Source organism: Oryctolagus cuniculus, chromosome 6 (genome assembly GCF_051225735.1).
Source record: "Oryctolagus cuniculus isolate XC-2025 breed Fujian yellow rabbit chromosome 6, ASM5122573v1, whole genome shotgun sequence".
NCBI lineage: Eukaryota > Metazoa > Chordata > Mammalia > Lagomorpha > Leporidae > Oryctolagus > Oryctolagus cuniculus.
Window position 1 is genome coordinate 112355784 of NC_142872.1, and position 18972 is coordinate 112374755.

At 43.9% G+C, this 18972-nt stretch overlaps 1 protein-coding gene across 1 annotated transcript in view; it reads right to left on the minus strand.

Annotated features, from left to right (window-relative positions):
* Positions 1-15993, minus strand: part of RMDN1 (regulator of microtubule dynamics 1) — a 34165-nt gene extending 18172 nt beyond the window's left edge. The window contains exons 1-2 of the mRNA XM_008255709.5: positions 15708-15993; positions 9588-9705 (exon numbers count right to left, since the gene is read on the minus strand). Of these exons, the coding sequence (XP_008253931.1) occupies positions 9588-9705; positions 15708-15818 (229 nt within the window). The 5' untranslated portion in view covers positions 15819-15993. The remainder of the gene's footprint in view (positions 1-9587; positions 9706-15707) is intronic.
* Positions 15994-18972: the final 2979 nt, after the last annotated feature.

The window sequence follows — 18972 nt, forward strand, 5'->3', positions numbered from 1 at the left end:
GATTTTTTAATGAAAAAAAAGTGTGTTTCTGTGAGAAATTTTGGTCTATATACCCACTAGGCAGACAAAATCTTTATTGTTGGTGCTGTTAAGTATCATCCATTATACAAATGACGATGTAACGTATCACTTGCAGCACTGAACGTGGAATGAAACATTGTTTTACTAGATTCCCATATGACCTAACGTATACACAGACATTGTTAAGGAAAAATGTGAACTGTCATCAAGAACTGAGAGAAAGTCAACAACACTGAAATCTCATTGGTATTACATTCCAATCAACTCACAACTAGTACATATGTGACTACAAAATACACAAGCCTTATTAGAAGTGTAATACCATAATAGGCCAGCACCACGGCTCAATAGGCTAATCCTCCCGCTGTGGTGCCGGCACACCGGGTTCTAGTCCCAGTCGGGGCACCGGATTCTGTCCCAGTTGCCCCTCTTCCAGGCCAGCTCTCTGCTATGGCCCGGGAGTGCAATGGAGGATGGCCCAAGTGCTTGGGCCCTGCAACCACATGGGAGACCAGGAGAAGCACCTGGCTCCTGGCTTTGGATCAGTGTGATGCACCGGCCACAGCGCGCCGGCCACAGTGGCCATTGGAGGGTGAACCAACAGCAAAAAGGAAGTCCTTTCTCTCTCTGTCTCTCTCTCTCACTGTCCACTCTGCCTGTCAAAAAAAAAAAAAAAATACCATAAAGAAAAGCCTTACTAACTGAAAAACAAGTTTCAAATTCAGAAAATCCCAATTACTATTTAGGAACACACAATTTTGTCATCTATATTTGACTACTTAATCCTACTTATAAGCCAACATTGCAATGTTTAGTTTCTTTATTACTTATCAGTTTAACAGCTTTTTACTTTTTTAATTTTTAAATAATTTTTTAAAAAGACATTTATTTGAAAGGCAGAGTTACAGAGAGAGAGGAAGAAGACAGAGAAAAATCTTCCATCCGCTGGTTTACTGCCCAAACGGCCGCAACAGTGAGAGCTGTGCCCCTCCAAAGCCAGGAGTCAGGAGCTTCAACCAGGTCTCCCACTTGGGTACTTGAGCCATCTTTCACTGCTTTCCCAGGCACATTAGCAGAGAGCTAGATCAGAAGTGGAGCAGCTGGGACTTAAATGTATCCATATAGGATGACAGCACTGCAGACAGCAACTTAACCCACAATGCCACAACACTGGCCCCAATTTTTAAATAATTTTTAAAAATATGTATTTATTTGAAAGGCGGAGTTACAGAGAGAGGAAGAGACAGAGAAACACAGAGATAGCGAGAGAACAAGTCATCTTTCATCTGTTGGATCAATCTCCAAATGGCCAGATTGGTAGGGACTGGACCAGGCTGAAGCCAGAAGCCTGGAATTCCACCTGGGTCTCCCACATGGGTGGCAGGGGCCCAAGCACTATGCCACCTTCAGCTGCTTTCCCAAGTGCATGACCATAGAGCTGGATTGCCAGTAGAATAGCTAGACTCAAAACAGCAGCCACATGGGATGCTGGTATCTCAGGCAGAGGCTTAATTCAATATGCCACAATGCTGGCCTGTTTTAAGGTTTTAAAAAATTAAAATCTAGGGGTTGGTGCTGTGGCATAGCAGGTAAAGCCACCGCCTGCAGTGCCTGCATCCCATATGGGTGCTGGTTCGAGTCCCAGCTTCTCCGCTTCCAATCCATCTCTGTGCTATGCCCAGGGAAAGCAGTAAAAGATGGTCCAAGTCCTTGGGCCCCTGCATCTGCATGGGAGACCCCAAAGAAGCTCCTGGCTGCTGGCTTTGGATCGGCCCAGCTCCAGCTACTGCAGACATTTGGGGAGTGAACCAGCAGATGGAAGACCTCTCTTTCCCTGCCTCTACCTCTCAGTAACTCAGTAACTCTGCCTTCCAAATAAATAAGTAAATCTAAAAAAAAAAAAAAAAAAAAAAAAAAAAAAAAATTTTAATTCTAGGTCAGCAAAAAATTCTATGATATCTATGACATGATAATTTGTGTGAAATATTTTCTAATTTAAGATAATCACATAAACATATTAAAGGACAAAAATGACAGTAGCAAAAAAACTAAAATAAAGATTTTTTTTTTTCCCTCAATAATCCTAACTTCAATCTGTTTAGGCACTGTGGAGTTTAATAATATTCAAAGGGTTGGTTAACTTTCTGAAGATTGCTTCCATGCAATTCTATGTTATAATTTTAAATGAAATGTTGTGTTTTGGCTGATTCTCCGAAGTCTTCATTTCAACAACCCAAAGATTCTTATAAAGAATAAGTAATAACTTTAGCATCATTAGCTGATATTTGTGATAGGTAGAATAATGGCCCCCAAAGATGTCCATAGGAAATTATCCTGGGTTATTCAAGACCCAATGTAAATGCAAATGTACTTAAAAGAGGAAGAGGAAGGAAGAAAAGTCAGACAAGAAGATACGACAATGGAAACAAGCTCAGAAGGATGAGACAGCTGGTTCTGAACACACAGTAAGGGAACAGTCAGCCAAGGAATGTGGAAAGCTCATCTAGAAGATGAGAAAATTAAGGGACAGGATTCTCCTGCAGGACCTTGGAAGGTCCCTATCAGTCCTATCAACACTTTGATTTTAGCCATTGAGACCCATTTTGGACTTCCGAACTACAGAACTGTTAACAAGTCTGTACTGCTTCAAGTCCTTAAGTATTTTACAGCATTGACAGAAAACTAACATAACAGTAATGAAATATGGTTATCTGGCTTATTTGAATGGGTATTCTAAGTATCAAAGCTAATTTTACTCAAATAATCTGACTCCCTATAACTGATTTTTTTTTTTTTTTTTGGACAGGCAGAGTGGACAGTGAGAGAGAGAGACAGAGAGAAAGGTCTTCCTTTGCCGTTGGTTCACCCTCCAATGGCCGACGTGACCGGCACGCTGCGGCCGGCGCACCGCGCTGATCCGATGGCAGGAGCCGGGTGCTTCTCCTGGTCTCCCATGGGGTGCAGGGCCCAAGCACTTGGGCCATCCTCCACTGCACTCCCGGGCCACAGCAGAGAGCTGGCCTGGAAGAGGGGCAACTGGGACAGAATCCAGCGCCCCGACTGGGACTAGAACCTGGTGTGCTGGTGCCGCAAGGCGGAGGATTAGCCTAGTGAGCCATGGCGCTGGCCCCTATAACTGATTATTGCTCGTAATGGGAATTCTACTTTTCATCACCCAAGCAATTAAAAGAAAACTGTAGAAATTTAGTGAATAAGCTTTGTCATGTATATTTTTTTACAACATCTCAAATTACTGAGCTCTAATATCTTTATTCTACAGTATAGTACTATATGGCATCCAGGCTGTGTGTACTTGTATGTGTATATAGATAGGTAATTTATTTGCCTGATTTTAAATTTTATAAATCATACAATGTATAATTTTTAAGAAAAATACTTACTAAAGTACTACAGACTCAGATTGGCACTAGGTGGGAACATGTAGACCACTCCACATATCTGTGGATCAGCTGACATTTTACTTAATGCTCTGTACTTTCCTGAAAATATTTTCAAAAAAAGCTGTTACTGACAAAAATGGACGCTGCAGCCGGCGCACCGCACTGATCCGAAGGCAGGAGCCAGGGGCTTCTCCTGGTCTCCCATGGGGTGCAGGGCCCAAGCACTTGGGCCATCCTCCACTGCACTCCCTGACCACAGCAGAGAGCTGGCCTGGAAGGGGGGCAACCGGGACAGAATCCAGCACCCTGACTGGGACTAGAACCCGGTGTGCCGGCGCCACTAGGTAGAGGGTTAGCCTAGTGAGCCACGGCGCCAGCCCGAAATGTCAATTAACCTACAACAGTACAGTGACATCTTAAATTTAGTCTCAAATGAATATGCACTAGATGATAATTCTTAATAGTTTTTTAAAGAAAGAAATGTCAATGATGTAATAACCTGCATATGTATTCATTTGGTTTCTAGTATTTCTTTTTTTTTTTTTTTAAGATTTATTTACTTATTTGAAAGAGTTACAGAGAGGCAGAGAGAGAAAGAGAGAGAGAGAGAGAATCTTCTACCTGTTGTTTGCTGTTTCACTCCCCAGATGGCTATTTCAGCCAGGGCTGGGCCAAGCTGAACCTAGGAGCCAGGAGCTTCTTCCAGGTCTCTCACATGGGTGGCAGGGGCCCAAACACTTAGGCCATCTCCCACTGCTTTCCCTCGTGCATCAGCACGGAGCTGGATCGGAAGCAGGGCAGCCGGGACACAAACTGACACACATGTATAGGACGCCAGTGTCGAAGGCAGTGGCTTTACCTGCTATGTCACAATGCTGGCCCCTAGTATTTCTTTTTTTAATTGTACTCTAGCTATGTGAGAGGTATCAGGACAAAAATAAAATACTCCTTAGATATTCCTCTAACAAGCACAATTCCTCATTTCTTAAGTTTTTTTAATATAAGATTTAAAAACTAGAAATATCTCAGTATCTAGATCCAAGGCTCTAAGTAGCAACATCATCAAAACATAAGGCAAATCTTTCACAATAGAATACTATTTTAGCAATAATAAAAGTGGCACCCTCAGAGATGCCCTTAAGTAATATAAATGAATATAAATGATGAAACACTGATGTCATTTTGCAGGTTTATCAATAGAGGAATTTTTAAAGAAGTATATGAAAAACAAGACAACTGAAGTGATTTATGATCCTTTTTTTCAAGTGGGCATATCCAATTAACTAATCTGTTAAGCATTACATAAGGGAACTTTCACACACAACACAAAAGTACTGTGAATGGATTAGAATATCTGTTTTTTTAAGGGGGGTTAATATTTGTCGATTTGAATGAAATAATAAAATAATTCCTACTGTTCCTTTAGTTACTGTTGTCGCTCCCCCTCTTCGTGGAGGAGCAACACTGAACCCTGCGCTGTTCTTTCGTCTGCTCGGCCCTCCCCGGGTTTGCTGCTGGTTCTTCCGGGGTTGGCTACTGTCCCTTCCACCTCCGTGGAAGGGGCAGTTCCCCCTGGCCACATTCCCCACTTCCGCAGGGGAGCGGCACACCGCCGGCCGGCTCTCTCGGGGGCTGCACAGGTGTTCCCCTTAGATGTTCCCCTTAGATGTTCCTGGTGCATGCCGTCTCTCTCCTCCTTTATAGTCCTCCTCCGCCAATCCCAACTCGGCTGCCCACACGCCGAGCACGCCGCTCTCCTCCAATCAGGAGCAAGTCCTACAGTTTATTGGTTGAACTGGAGGCAGCTGGGTAGAAGCTGTTTTCTCCTCTCCCAGCGCCATATTGTAGGAGAGCAGATGCATAGAATAAGTCTTAATTCCAGTAACTTAGTCTAGTCCGGTTGCTCCCCACAGATCCCCCTTTCTTTTTATTTTTTGGCGTTGATACACGCCTGTCTTCGGTGTCCCGCGGCACACACTCTGCTCTACTTGCTAGAGTTGCCACAGGTTCTTACAAGTCCTATCAATCAGGCAAACCGAATCCGGGTCCTCTCTTCGCCATGTTGTGAGGAGGTTTTTAGGCGCTGATGCGTGCCTGTGTTCGGTGACCTGCGGCTCATACTCTGGTCGAGCCGCCTGCTGGTGCTTACCGCCTTAATCAGGCAGACCGAATCCAAGCTCTCTCATTGCCATGTTGTGGGGTGACTTATTGGTGTTGATTCGTGCCTATCTTTGGTGACCTGCGGCGCATAAGCTGCTAGCTGCCCGCAGGTGCTCATCGCCTCACTAATCAGGCAGACCGAATCCAAGCTTTCTCATTGCAGTATTGTGGGGAGGCCTTTCTATTTCTCTCTTTCTCTATCTCCGGGCATTCCTATTTCTCCTATTTTACTTCTACCTTCCAGCATTCCTATTTCTCTCATTTTACTTCTAAACTTCTGTTTCTCTTATCCCTGCGGCTTCCCGGTGCCCGCCCCGAAGCTGCTTCTCGGCACCTCGCCCCGCGGCAGCTTCACGGCTCTGCGCGGCTTCCCGGCGCCTCGCCCCGCCGGCGGGTTCCAGGCTCTGCGCGCACGCTCCGCAGTCTCCACGCACTTCGTGCCCGCACCACGGCCTCGCGCCAGCCCCGCGTTCCCTATCTATTCACGCCCCGTGCTCTCTCTGCACGCGGCGGCTTCCGCGAATGTTTCCGCCACCACCGACATTCAGTCCAAGTTCCCCGGACTAACCTGGCGAATTCCAACCTGGCGGCCCACATCTCTGGTTCCAGATCTTCGCCTCTTGCTCCCCAGGGTGACTTAAAGAATTCCAAGCTGGCTTAAGTCTCTGCCTCGGCCTGCACTCGCGGCTTCATCCTCCCTAACATTTTTCTCTACCCGGTATGTTTCCCTAAGTTTTCTTCCAACAATATTCCTCCCTCATTTCTCCTGGCCTCTCCCCACAGTCCGTATCCAAGTCTAAGTTTCTTATAGGTTTCACTTTCACTTTCAACCTGCAGTCCGTATCTGAGTCTAAGTTTCTTCTTGCTTTCACTTTAAATCCTAACTTCTTTCCCACAGTCCGTATCCGAGTCTATGCCTAGGCTTTCAATAGCTTCTTCCGGCACCTAGGCTCTTTGCTAGTCTCTCTCTCCGGTATTTTCCACTTCTTCCCGTTTCTTCCCTCCTAAGTTTCATATCCGTCCTAAGTTTCCTATCCGTCCTAGGTTTCCTATCCGAGTCACGGCACCATTATGTCGCTCCCCCTCTTCGTGGAGGAGCAACACTGAACCCTGCGCTGTTCTTTCGTCTGCTCGGCCCTCCCCGGGTTTGCTGCTGGTTCTTCCGGGGTTGGCTACTGTCCCTTCCACCTCCGTGGAAGGGGCAGTTCCCCCTGGCCACATTCCCCACTTCCGCAGGGGAGCGGCACACCGCCGGCCGGCTCTCTCGGGGGCTGCACAGGTGTTCCCCTTAGATGTTCCCCTTAGATGTTCCTGGTGCATGCCGTCTCTCTCCTCCTTTATAGTCCTCCTCCGCCAATCCCAACTCGGCTGCCCACACGCCGAGCACGCCGCTCTCCTCCAATCAGGAGCAAGTCCTACAGTTTATTGGTTGAACTGGAGGCAGCTGGGTAGAAGCTGTTTTCTCCTCTCCCAGCGCCATATTGTAGGAGAGCAGATGCATAGAATAAGTCTTAATTCCAGTAACTTAGTCTAGTCCGGTTGCTCCCCACAACTGTTAACAAGTGTGCATCTGGTACCACCTTGTAGTCAATACAGGCATAGTACTAGCTAAACAATCCTATAATAACATTCAGTTGGAAAGTCAGTCACATATGTGCTTTTAAACTTTAATTAAATTTTTAAAAACTCCTATTTCAGAATACAATTTAGTCCCAGCAAATACAAGAGGAAAAAGCTTTTGAACTGGTTTCAATGAACATGAAGCAAACCTAAAGAGATATGAGGTAGAAGTTTTAATGAATGAAATCTGAAGACCAATTCATAAAACATACAACAAACAGAAGAGAGATATATAACAAAGCAAAATTTCTCAGAAGCAATAGTTATATTTTTGTAGAAATGTGTGCCATTTTCTAAATTAAAAAATTGTTTCTCTATTTTATCAATGTTTTTTCAAGTGCTATGGGCTGTAAGCTCACAAACTATATGGACTATCTCACTCACAATACGCCTCAAAAATGAAAAGCATAGCAGTTTTCAATTACGTGCATTATTAAAAGACAGATAGCAGTGTGAAAAAGAAATCAGAATGTAGGTAGTAATTTTTTGGCATTATTCTCAAAATCTTCTATCAAAACTTTAAAGACCCCTATTCAAAATCAAATCTCTACTTTTTCCCACAATCAACTTCTCCTTTATAATGGAAAAGGACTGTGAAAATCTATAAGGATTAACCCACAAATTAAAGTGGTATTTCAGGGGCTGGCACTGTGGTGCAGCGGGTAAAACCACCACCTGCAGTGTTGCATCCCATAGGGGTGCCGGTTCAAGTCCTGGCTGCTCCTCTTCCGATCCAGATATCTGCTAAGATCTGGGAAAGCAGTAGAAGATGGCCCAAGTCGTTGGGCCCCTGCAGCTGTGTGGGAGACCCGGAACAAGATCCTGGCTCCTGGCTCCAGATCAGCACAGCTCCAGCCATTGCAGCCATTTGGGGAGTTAACCAGCAGATGGAAGACCTGTCTGTCTGTCTTTCCCTCTCTCTGTAACTCTACCCCTCAAATAAATAAATAAATCTTTTTTTTTTTTTTTTTTTTGGACAGGCAGAGTGGAGAGAGAGAGAGAGAGAGAGAGAGAGAGAGAAAGGTCTTCCTTTGCCGTTGGTTCACCCTCCAATGGCCACCGCGGCCGGCGCGCTGCAGCCGGCACACCGCGCTGATCCAATGGCAGGAACCAGGTACTTCTCCTGGTCTCCCATGGGGTGCAGGGCCCAAGTACTTGGGCCATCCTCCACTGCACTCCCGGGCCACAGCAGAGAGCTGGCCTGGAAGAGGGACAACCAGGACAGAATCCGGAGCCCCGACTGGGACTAGAACCCAGTGTGCTGGCGCCGCAAGGCGTAGGATTAGCCTAGTGAGCCGCAGTGCCGGCCCAAATAAATAAATCTTTAAATAAAAATAAATGGTACTTCTGTAATATACTGAAATTTTGATTCTGTCTATAAGGACAATTCTTTTTTTTTTTTTTTTACAAATTGACATGTCTTAACATTATTTACCTATCTGTATTAGGCCAAATAAAAATCTGATGGAATTTTTTAAGTTTTCAACAATTGATAAGCTGCATTCTGTCTGTAAATAGAAAACTTCTATCTCAAAGTACTAGAGCTTTTTCTTCAATGTATTAAAGAGAAATAAAATCATTATTCTGTCATTACAAAGCAAACTTTTTCTATAAAAGCAAACTTTTTCTGTAAAGATCCATAAAGTAAATATTTTAGGCTTTGTGAACCACACATAGTCTCTGTGACAATTCTTTTTTTTTTTTAAACCTACAATCCCACAATCTTAACTCTTTAAAAAAAAATTAAAACATTCTTAGCTCATGAGTCCTACAAAATTTAAAGAAGCGATAGCTTATTTTATCATTGAAGCATTCGGTTTCCAGAAAGAACTATACTTATGTGCACATATATTTAGTGTGTGTATGTATACATATTTATATACCCACGTAGACTAATAAGTAGAGTGAAAAATTAAAAAAAAACCACAAATTTTAATTTCTATATCAATTAAAGATAACTGTAGGATCGCAACAAAATAATTTACAATGTAAGTATTCCAGGCCGGCGCCACGGCTCACTAGGCTAATCCTCCGCCTTGCGGCACCAGCACACTGGGTTCTAGTCCCGGTCAGGGCGCCGGATTCTGTCCCGGTTGCCCCTCTTCCAGGCCAGCTCTCTGCTGTGGCCTGGGAATGCAGTGGAGGATGGCCAAAGTGCTTGGGCCCTGCACCCCATGGGAGACCAGGAGAAGCACCTGGCTCCTGCAATCGGATCAGCGCAGTGCGCCAGCTGCAGCGTGCTGGCCACGTTGGCCATTGGAGGGTGAACCAACGGCAAAGGAAGACCTTTCTCTCTCTCTCTCTCTCTCTGTCCACTCTGCCTGTCCAAAAAATAAATAAATAAATAAATAAAATAAGTATTCCAGATGTTTAATTTAGGTTTACCTTTGGCTGCGGCATGAACCACAGCAGTCTGAGAAATGAGCTGGTAAGTTTCAAAACCCAAGTAAGACAAGGCTGAGAAGAAAAGGCCTCTTTTTAAAGGTCCTGGATGTGCCAACACCTATGGAAAAATATGATTAGAATAATCAAACTTACAAAATCTGCACAAACTGGTACTCCAAACAAAATTACATCAACTTTTCCCCCCACTCTCACAGCAGTCAATCATTAGAAAACTAGAAGCTCAAAAATGACTACTTCAGCAAATCCCTCCTTAAAATTATATACCTTTTTAAGAAAAAGAAAAAGAAAATTATATACCTTTTTAAGAAAAAGTAGGAGGAAGTAGTAACTCATCTAAAAATCAGCATCATGCTAATAAGTGCTGGATTGGAAGAACTACAATTTATTTGTGGAGGCATGAATATTGTAAACTGTATGCAATAGGAGCAGGCATTTGGCATAGCAGTTGGGTCACTGCCTGAGATCACTACATCCCATATCGGAGTGCCTGGTTTTGAGCCCCGGTTCTTGTTTCCAGTGCAGCTGCATGCTGGTGTGCATTCTGGGAGGCAGAAAATGATGGCTTAAGCATCTGGGTTCCTGCCACCCATCTGGCGACCCAGACTTCTGGCTTCATCATGGTACAGCCTGGCTGTTGTGGCCATTTGGGAAGACAGTCAGTAGACGGGAGATCCCTTGTCTTTCTCTGCTTATCAAACAATAATTGGATTTTTAAATGTACACAGCTTTAAGTGACGGTATCTTCAAAAGTCACCCATAAAACTTGTGGTTTCTAAGTAAATGATAAATAAAATAAAGAATATATCCAAACAGATTTGGAAGTTAACTTTCACAATTATGGCCAGATTTTTGAGATGGATGTCAAAGGAAGAAATATGGGTACCATTTCAAAAACTCTTCCTTTTCTACACAATTTTTCTTTCTAACATAGCATCATTTTCCCCTTTCTGTTGATTCATTCCCATCAGCATAAAAACCAGCCATACTGTCTTTGTTGGAAAATAAGCTATATTGTATCAATTCTTTAAAAAAATAAAATAAAGCTTCCCCTTGACTCCACATCTCCTTCAATCTCACTTACCAACTTCTGTTTTTTGCAAAATTATTTTTAAAAATTTACTCTGTTGTCTCTACTTCTCTTCACATTCTCTCTTGAACTCATACAAATTATGCTTTTCTACCCACAACTCCACTGATGGTATTCTAGAAAACGCTATGAAGGATGTTCTATGGGTTTTCTATCTCATCCAAAATGCCTGGAACTAGACCTGTTTCAGATTTTTTACAATTTTGGAATTATCTACATAAATACCATGAGATAGCTTGATATACCCAAGTCTAAACACAAAATTCATTTATATTTCATCTTCACCTTAGGCTACCATATTTTTGTTGTGCCCAAGTTTTGCCTGTGGGTGCTCCAAAATTTTCAGATTTTCCACATGAAAGATGTTCCACCAGTATTTCCTATGGTCAATTCTGAATTCTCATGTTTCTTTTTTTTTTTCTTTTTTGACAGGCAGAGTGGACAGTGAGAGAGAGAGACAGAGAGAAAGGTCTTCCTTTGCAGTTGGTTCACCCTCCAATGGCTGCCGCGGCCGGCGCACTGCGCTGATCCGATGGCAGGAGCCAGGTGCTTAATCTGGTCTCCCATGGGGTGCAGGGCCCAGGCACCCGGGCCATCCTCCACTGCACTCCCGGGCCACAGCAGAGAGCTGGCCTGGAAGAGGGGCAACCGGGACAGAATCTGGTGCCCCGACCGGGACTAGAACCCGGTGTGCCGGTGCCGCAAGGCGGAGGATTAGCCTAGTGAGCTGCGGCGCTGGCATCTCATGTTTCTTTATCTATCCACACCATTCGAAAATTTATCACTTACTCTTAAAACAAAATGAATGGATGTTTAATTTTTAGAACCAGCTTGATATATAATTGACATATAATAAACTGAATATAAAGTGTGCAATTTGTTAAGATGTATGTATAAACCTATAAAACCGTCACCACCACAATCAAGATGATATTCATATCCATCAATCTCAGAAGTTTCCTCTCTATAATGCCTTTGTTCCAACACTTGCTGATTTGTTACTCTGTAAATACTCTTCACTTTGCTTTTGAAATACTACTATGTTGAGATTCCTCTGTCTCAATGACTGTTCCTCCCCCTCTATTGGTTCCTCATCTCTAATATCTCATTGCCCAGGAGTGTTCTGAGTTAGTACAGATCTTTTCTCTACAGGTATATTGTTTGGTAATTTCATTTCATCTTATGGCTTTAAATATCATCAACATGTCCCAAATACCCAATGTCTAGCCTACATGGCTCCTCTAAACTTCAAAAATTTTATGTCCAATTGTCTACTGTTGCTAAATGAAGTCTACTACCATCTCAAGTTTAACAGTCAAAACAGTTCTTTTCCCCAAACCCACTCCTCTCACAGTTTCTCTATCACCAGTAAATGGTGACTCTATTCTTTTAGTTGTTCAGGTTAAAACAAAACAAAACAAAAACCTTGGAAGTGCCAGCACTGTGGTATAGGAGGTAAAGCCACCGCCTGCAAGGCTGGCATTCCCAGTTCAGGTCCCAGCCACTCCACCTCCTATCCACCTCTCTGCTAATGGCCTAGGAAAAGCAGTGGGAAAAAGGCCCATGCATCCATGTAGGAAACTGGTTGAAGTTCCAGGCTTCAGCCTGCCTCGGCCCTGGACTTCGCAACCATCTGCAGAGTCAATCAGTGGATGGAAGATTTTTCTCTTTGTCTCTCTCTCCTTTACCCTCTCTGCCTCCTTCTCTATCTCTCTTCTTCTTCCCACCCCCACCCCCAAGCTCTGACTTTCAAATAAATAAATCTTTAAAAAAAAAAAAAAAAAAAAAAAAAAAACTACTTTGGAGTCATTCTCAACTCTTTCAATCACAAACTACAGATGTTCAATCACATTTGAACTTCTGATAAGGATCTAGGGTAGGAAAAGGGAATCCAGCTTATTTCAATTTGCTGAATGCTTTGTTTTCTTGAGCATAAATATTCAAGATACAGCAAACAACTGGATTAAAAACAAATCAGTAGCAAAGTGGTAAACTAATTTTGTCATAGTCACATTTTTAGCACTTACTTTTCAATGGAATATGGGCAGAGTATGTGTGTGCAGTAGTGATGCCTAGAGGGCAATATGAGGGGGCCGGCAGTGTGGCATAGCAGGTAAAGCCACCACCTGAAGTGCCGGCATCCCATATGGGCACTGGTTCAAGTCCCAGCTGCTCCACTTCCGATCCAGCTCTCTGCTATGGCCTGGGAAAGCAGTAGAAGATGGTTCAAGTCCTTGGGCGCCTGCAAACGCATGGGAGACCCAGAAGAAGCTCCTGGCTCCTGGCTTTGGATTGGCGCAGCTCCAGCCACTGTGGCCAATTGGAGAGTGAACCAGTGGATGGAAGACCTCTCTTTCTCTCTCTGCCTCTCCTTCTCTCTCTCTCTAACTCTGACTTTCAAATAAATAAATAAATCTTTAAAAAAAAAGAGAGAAAATATGAGTTTATCAGTAAATATCTCATTTTTTATTATTTTGGCAGGGATATAAAATAGTAGAAAAGGTTATGTACACTACAATAGCTTTAGGAAATTTGATATAAAGAATGTTCAACTTTCTCTGCTAAAATAATGCTAACAAATAAAATCTTAGCTTTCCTACAGGGAAGAAAATGGTGCCTCTGGAAACTGATAGAGATGGAGATAAATATTTCTTATTATAAATTAATGGACTGACATGTTAATAGTTGGCTCTTGCCAGTTTGGTTAAGTGAAGCAGCTTTTTTCTTAGCTCTGAGAAAATAAGTAAAAATCATGTTTCGGGACTGAAAAACAAATTAAAAGAACCAGACTGCTTAGGGTGGATGTCGTGGTACAGCAGCTTGGGATGCCTGTATCTCCTGTCAGAATGCCAGCTGGAATCCAGCCTACACTACTTCCAATCCAGCTTTCTGCTAATGCATCCTAGAAGCAGATGATGGCTCTTTTGCTCAAGCCTTGAACCTCTGCCACGCATGTAGGAGACTCTCATATGAACTGCAGGGTGCTGGTGTTGCCCTGGCCCAGCCTTAGTTGTTGCAGGCATTTGGAGAATAAATCAGTTGATGGCAGATCTGTGTGTGTGTGTGTGAAAATTAATAAGCATTACAAAAAAGGATGCAGTGGCAATCTAAGATATTGATAACTTATGAGACTAAAACCATGAGAATATGCCATTTCACATTGTACCTACATCACCTTTCATATAAGAGTTCTCCAAAAATATTTGTTGAACAAAAGAAGCAAGCTCACTCTGAGATACACATTTCCTACAACGTGGATTGTACCAACCTTAGAGCCGAAATGAATTAAAATATACAAACTCATAATTAGATGGAAAGGATGTCACCATCCTCTACTGCTTTTCCTCTTAAAAATCCTGCCAGCTCCACTGTGGTCTAGCGGGTAAAGCCGCCACCTATGGTGCCGGCATCCCACATGGGTGTGGATTAGAGTCCTGGCGGCTCCACTTCCAATCCAGCTCTGGGAAAGCAGAGAAGATGGCTCAAGTCCTTGGACCTCTGCTTCTACGTGCGCTTCAGATCGGCACAGCTCTGGCCATTGCAGCCATCTGGGGAGTGAACCATCAGAAGGAAGAGCTCTTTATCTGCCTCTGCCTTTCTGTAACTCTGCCTTTCAAATAAATTTTAAAAAATCTTGCCAGCTCCTCCTCCTGTTATAATTCTTCCATGATAAACTCTAGGTCGTCTTCTGGATTTATTAACTATTTTAATTTACCATGGCTTCAGTTACAACTATATGTCAAAGGCCTCTGGGTCTGTAGCTCTTACCCAGGTCTCCGACTACTGCCTATTCCATGTCAACTTGACTGCCATACCACATTCCCCTTAACTGGTCCAAAATATAACTCATTTTCCCCAAAACTCCCCAAATCTCTTGCGTTAGTCATATCCCTGTAAGGAGTACTACTATCTACGCTGTTACCCTAGTCAGAAACCTTAGAAACTTCCTTGACTCTTCCCTGTTCAGCCCCCCACATTGAAACTTTAGGTATGCATACACTTATTTCCATTTCCATGGCTACCACTAAGGGTTAAATTACCACATTACTCACCTATCCTAAAGTAAGGATCCCTCGCCTGGCTTCAAGCTTTCACTCTAGCTCAACCACTCTTGCCACAAAAAAGTGTTTAATGCAAATCTGACCAAATGACTTGCACTTAAAACATTTTAATGGTTTCCCATAACCTTTAGACAAATATCAGAAATACATGCAGGGCTGGCACTGTGGCATAGCAGATAAAGCCACTGCCTGCAGTGCCAGAATCCCATAAGGGCATCGGTTCAAGACCCGGCTGCTCCACTTCCAATCCAGCTCTCTGCTATGGACTGGGAAAGCAGCAGAAGATGGCCCAAGACCTGGAGGAAGCTCCTGGCTCCTGGCTTTGATTGGCACAGCTTCGGCCGTTGTGGCCATTTGGGGAGTCAACCAGCAAATGAAGACTTCTCTCTCTCTCTCTGCCTCTCCTCCTCTCTGTAACTCTTTCAAAGAAATAAATAAATCTTAAAAAAAAATTTTTTTTTAACGAATGAAAGAGGCCCAGGAAGAGTCTAAAGACAGAAATGCCACGAGTGACCCTACAAACCAACATCCCTGTATATTTCCTGAACATTGGGCAGATTACACAAGCAACTCAGAAATATTAAAACAGCAAAACCTAAAGCCGCTGGAATCTTCAAAAGCGCACCACAACCTTTTCTGAGAGCCTCAAGGGCTGTTATCTGGCACTGCTGAAAGTGAAAATTACTTCACAGAGGCGCGGGGGTCCTCCGCACACCTGTTCTTCACACCACAAGAGAGAAAGCTTCCCGCGGGAGCCCTACCCCACTCCTTTCCGGACCTAACCCCGGGTTTCGTGCAGACACTCGCGGAAGGGGGTGGGCCCGCCACGGTCACGGGGCGCGCGGCAGCGCACCTGGCCTGAGTTCTTGCCTCAATGCACGTGCCCACGGGTGGCGCGAGCCCGCCGCCTGCAGACAGCGCAGGGAGCGGGAGTCAGGTCAGCGGAGGTACCTCAGAGCCGCCGAATCGCCAGGGACTGCACTGCGCGCGGCTGCCCGAAGTCCTGGTCAGGAGCCGGGGCCCCACAGGGAGACAGCGCCACAGTCGCACGGCCAGCGCCATCGCCAACACCTGACGGGCTCCACCCTTCGCGCCTCCCCGGCGCTGCGGAACGGGGCGGTGCAAAAGGCGCCTCCGTTCTGCCCAAGAAACCCACGCCCGCCCGCTTCCTAGGCACCGCCGCTTCTGCCCCCTCGGCTTCCGGTGCACGGTGCAGGGGACGGGAAATACCCCATTGGGTGGGACTTGGAAGACGTTCCGCGCCTGCGCCCAAGGCTCTGGGCGCTCGGACGCTGTCTTCCGGGCGCTGCAAGTGAGCGCCCGCGCTCCGGCAATATTCTGGTTTTGGCTAGCAGAATTGAAAGCTCAGAAATAGACCTGAGGATAGATGTAGGAAAGAAAAGATTTGCTATTTGTAATTCTCGTCTGCCTTCAAATGTAGGGTGAAACCTGGCATTAGAGCAAGGTTTTTTGGAAATAAATACTTGGAAGAATTAAACTTCCTCAACGTAAGGAGGGGAAAGAAAGAGATTGAGACTGGAGGAGAGAGAAGCCTGAGAAGAGGCTTAGTGGGTCTTAGTGGGTCTTAGCAACACTAGTGGGAAATGACCTTTTAAGAAGTGGTTGACGGGGGCCGTGGGTTAAAGCCCTGGCCTGAAGTGCCGGCATCCCATATAGGCACTGGTTCTAGTCCCAGCTGCTCCTCTTCCGACCCAGCTCTCTGCTATAGCCTGGGAAAGCAGTGGAAGATGGCCCAAGTCCTGTTCCTGGCCTCAATTCAGCAGAGCTCCGGACATTGCAGCCATCTGGGGAATGAACCAGCGGATGGAGGGCCTCCCTCTCTGTCTCTACCGCTCTCTGTCTCTACCTCTCTCTGTAATTCTGTCTTTCAAATAAATAAAATACACTTCTCGTCAGAGTGGGATTCTTTCACAGGGAATGAAAAGATTTTCAATCCCACTTCAGGACTGGCTACAAACGAGGTACATATTATATGGATTACAACACAGGCTGTAAATGAAATATCTTCTGTATGGATTACATGAAAAAAAATTTCATGAGCAATCAGGGAAACTAGTTATAGTTTTTAAAAATTAAGTTGCAGGGGCCAGCACTGTGGCACAATGGGTTAAGCTACAGTCTACAGTTCCAGCATCCCAGATGGTGGCTTCTGATGCAGCTCCCTGCTGATGCACCTGGAAAAGCAGTGAATGATGGCCCAAGGGCTTGGACCCTTCCATCCGTGAGGGAGGCCAGGATGAAGCTCCTGTCTCCTGGCTTTGCCTGGCCCAGCCCTGACCGTTGTGGCCATTTGGGAAGTGAACCAGTGGGTGGAAGATCTCTTACTGTGTCTAGCTGAGTAATCCTGACTTTCAAATAAATACTAATTCTAATTAAATCTTTTTTAAAAAAATTAAGTTGCATTTATATGATACTTTTAATACCACATAGTGAATTAATACACTCTTTTATTTTCCCATCTGCCTTGTGAAAAGATTATCCCAGGCTTACAAATCAGGACACTTCAGCTCAAAAAAAAAAAAAAAATCGTTACTATAAGCACACAGCTAAGAGACATGAGTATTGTCAGAAAATTGGAATCTTTGTCTTCTGACTCCAAGCAGTGTTCCTTCTCTTACATTATTTTTGCCAACACCAGTTCCCACTAAATCAGCCATCATTTTTTAAAATTACATCCGTGTTATCTATTTCTATTTCTCCTCTGAACTCTAATTTTTTTCTCAGGAGTAATTACTTTTCTCTTATTTTTACATATTCCTACTGGTGACTGCCTCAGTATTGCTAAATAATATGTACTACCGGATGCCATGATAAAGCTGAAAGTTAATTTCTGATATTTTAGATAGAGTGACTTTTTAATTAAAAATTCACTTAAAAATTTAGATCCTTAGAAAAGTTGCAGGAACTCTCATGCACCTAGATTCAACCAATGTTAGTATTTTCTTACACTGACTTTATCCTTTCTGTATAGATATTCCATTTGATATACATACTATGTTCCTGTTATTGTTTTCTACTGTTGATTATTTTGAGTGTAGGTGACAGGTATCATAACTCTTCACTCTTAGAAAAAAAAATTTAGTTTCAATGTAATTATCAACTTCAGGAAATTGAAATTGATAAAATACTATTATTTAACATACAAATTTTACCAAGTTCCTAGTGCCCTCCTTCATACCAACCATGGTTTCCTTTTTCTGAAATCAAATTTGGATTATATGTTGTGATTTTACCTAGGGTGGTGGTCACTGCAAACCTCAATGAGGGAGACAACTGGATAAAGACCTAAGGAAGAAGCAGTGAGCCATGAGTTTCCCTCAGGCAGTACATTCCATTTAAAGGAAAATGAAAGTTCAGATGCTTACATCGCAAAGACAAATGGCATTCCTGTTAATGGTAAGTCACATAGATGGGGAAGAGTGAGAAAAGAGTAGGAAAGAAATGGGTGTTGGTGCTGGCCCCGTGGCTCACTAGGCTAATCCTCCACCTGCGGCGCCGGCACAGCGGGTTCTAGTCCCGGTCAAGAACCAACAGAAGGAAGACCTTTCTCTCTGTCTCTCTCTCTCACTGTCTAACTCTGCCTGTCAAAGAAAAGAAAAAAAAAGGCGGGGGGAAGAAATGGGGGACTAATTAGTGTAGGACCTCCTAGACAATTGTAAGAACTTTGGTGCCTGTGTGATTTTGACATTCTCTAATTTACATTATAATGAACCAATAGACTCACAAGGAGCAAGTAGAAAGCACGTGCTAGGGTGTTACAAAGTCTAGGAAGAAAGAGCAGTGGTTTGGGGTAGGCTGGGAGATATGAGTAGCCAGTACATGGACATTCTCTGAAGGAACAGCTGACAGGATTAGCTGACGCACCACAACAGGTGGGATGGGATGTGACAGCTGTCAAAGATGACTCCAGGAATTTCAGTCCAAACTAGAAAAGTGCTTTGTCTTTGTGTGAGACAAAGAATACTATGGAAGGAACAGCTTTGAGAAGGAGGTTGCTGTATTAGACAAATGTGGTAGCCAGACTCCAAAACAGCCTCTGATAGTCCTTACCTCCTGGATTTACCGTTTTATGGAATTCCCTCCTATGCTAAATCAAGACTGGTCTGTTTATCCAGCAGAATACTACAAAAGTGATAGTGTGTGATATGCTAAATAATAAATCATTACAGCTTCCAATTTAGACTCTTGAATTATT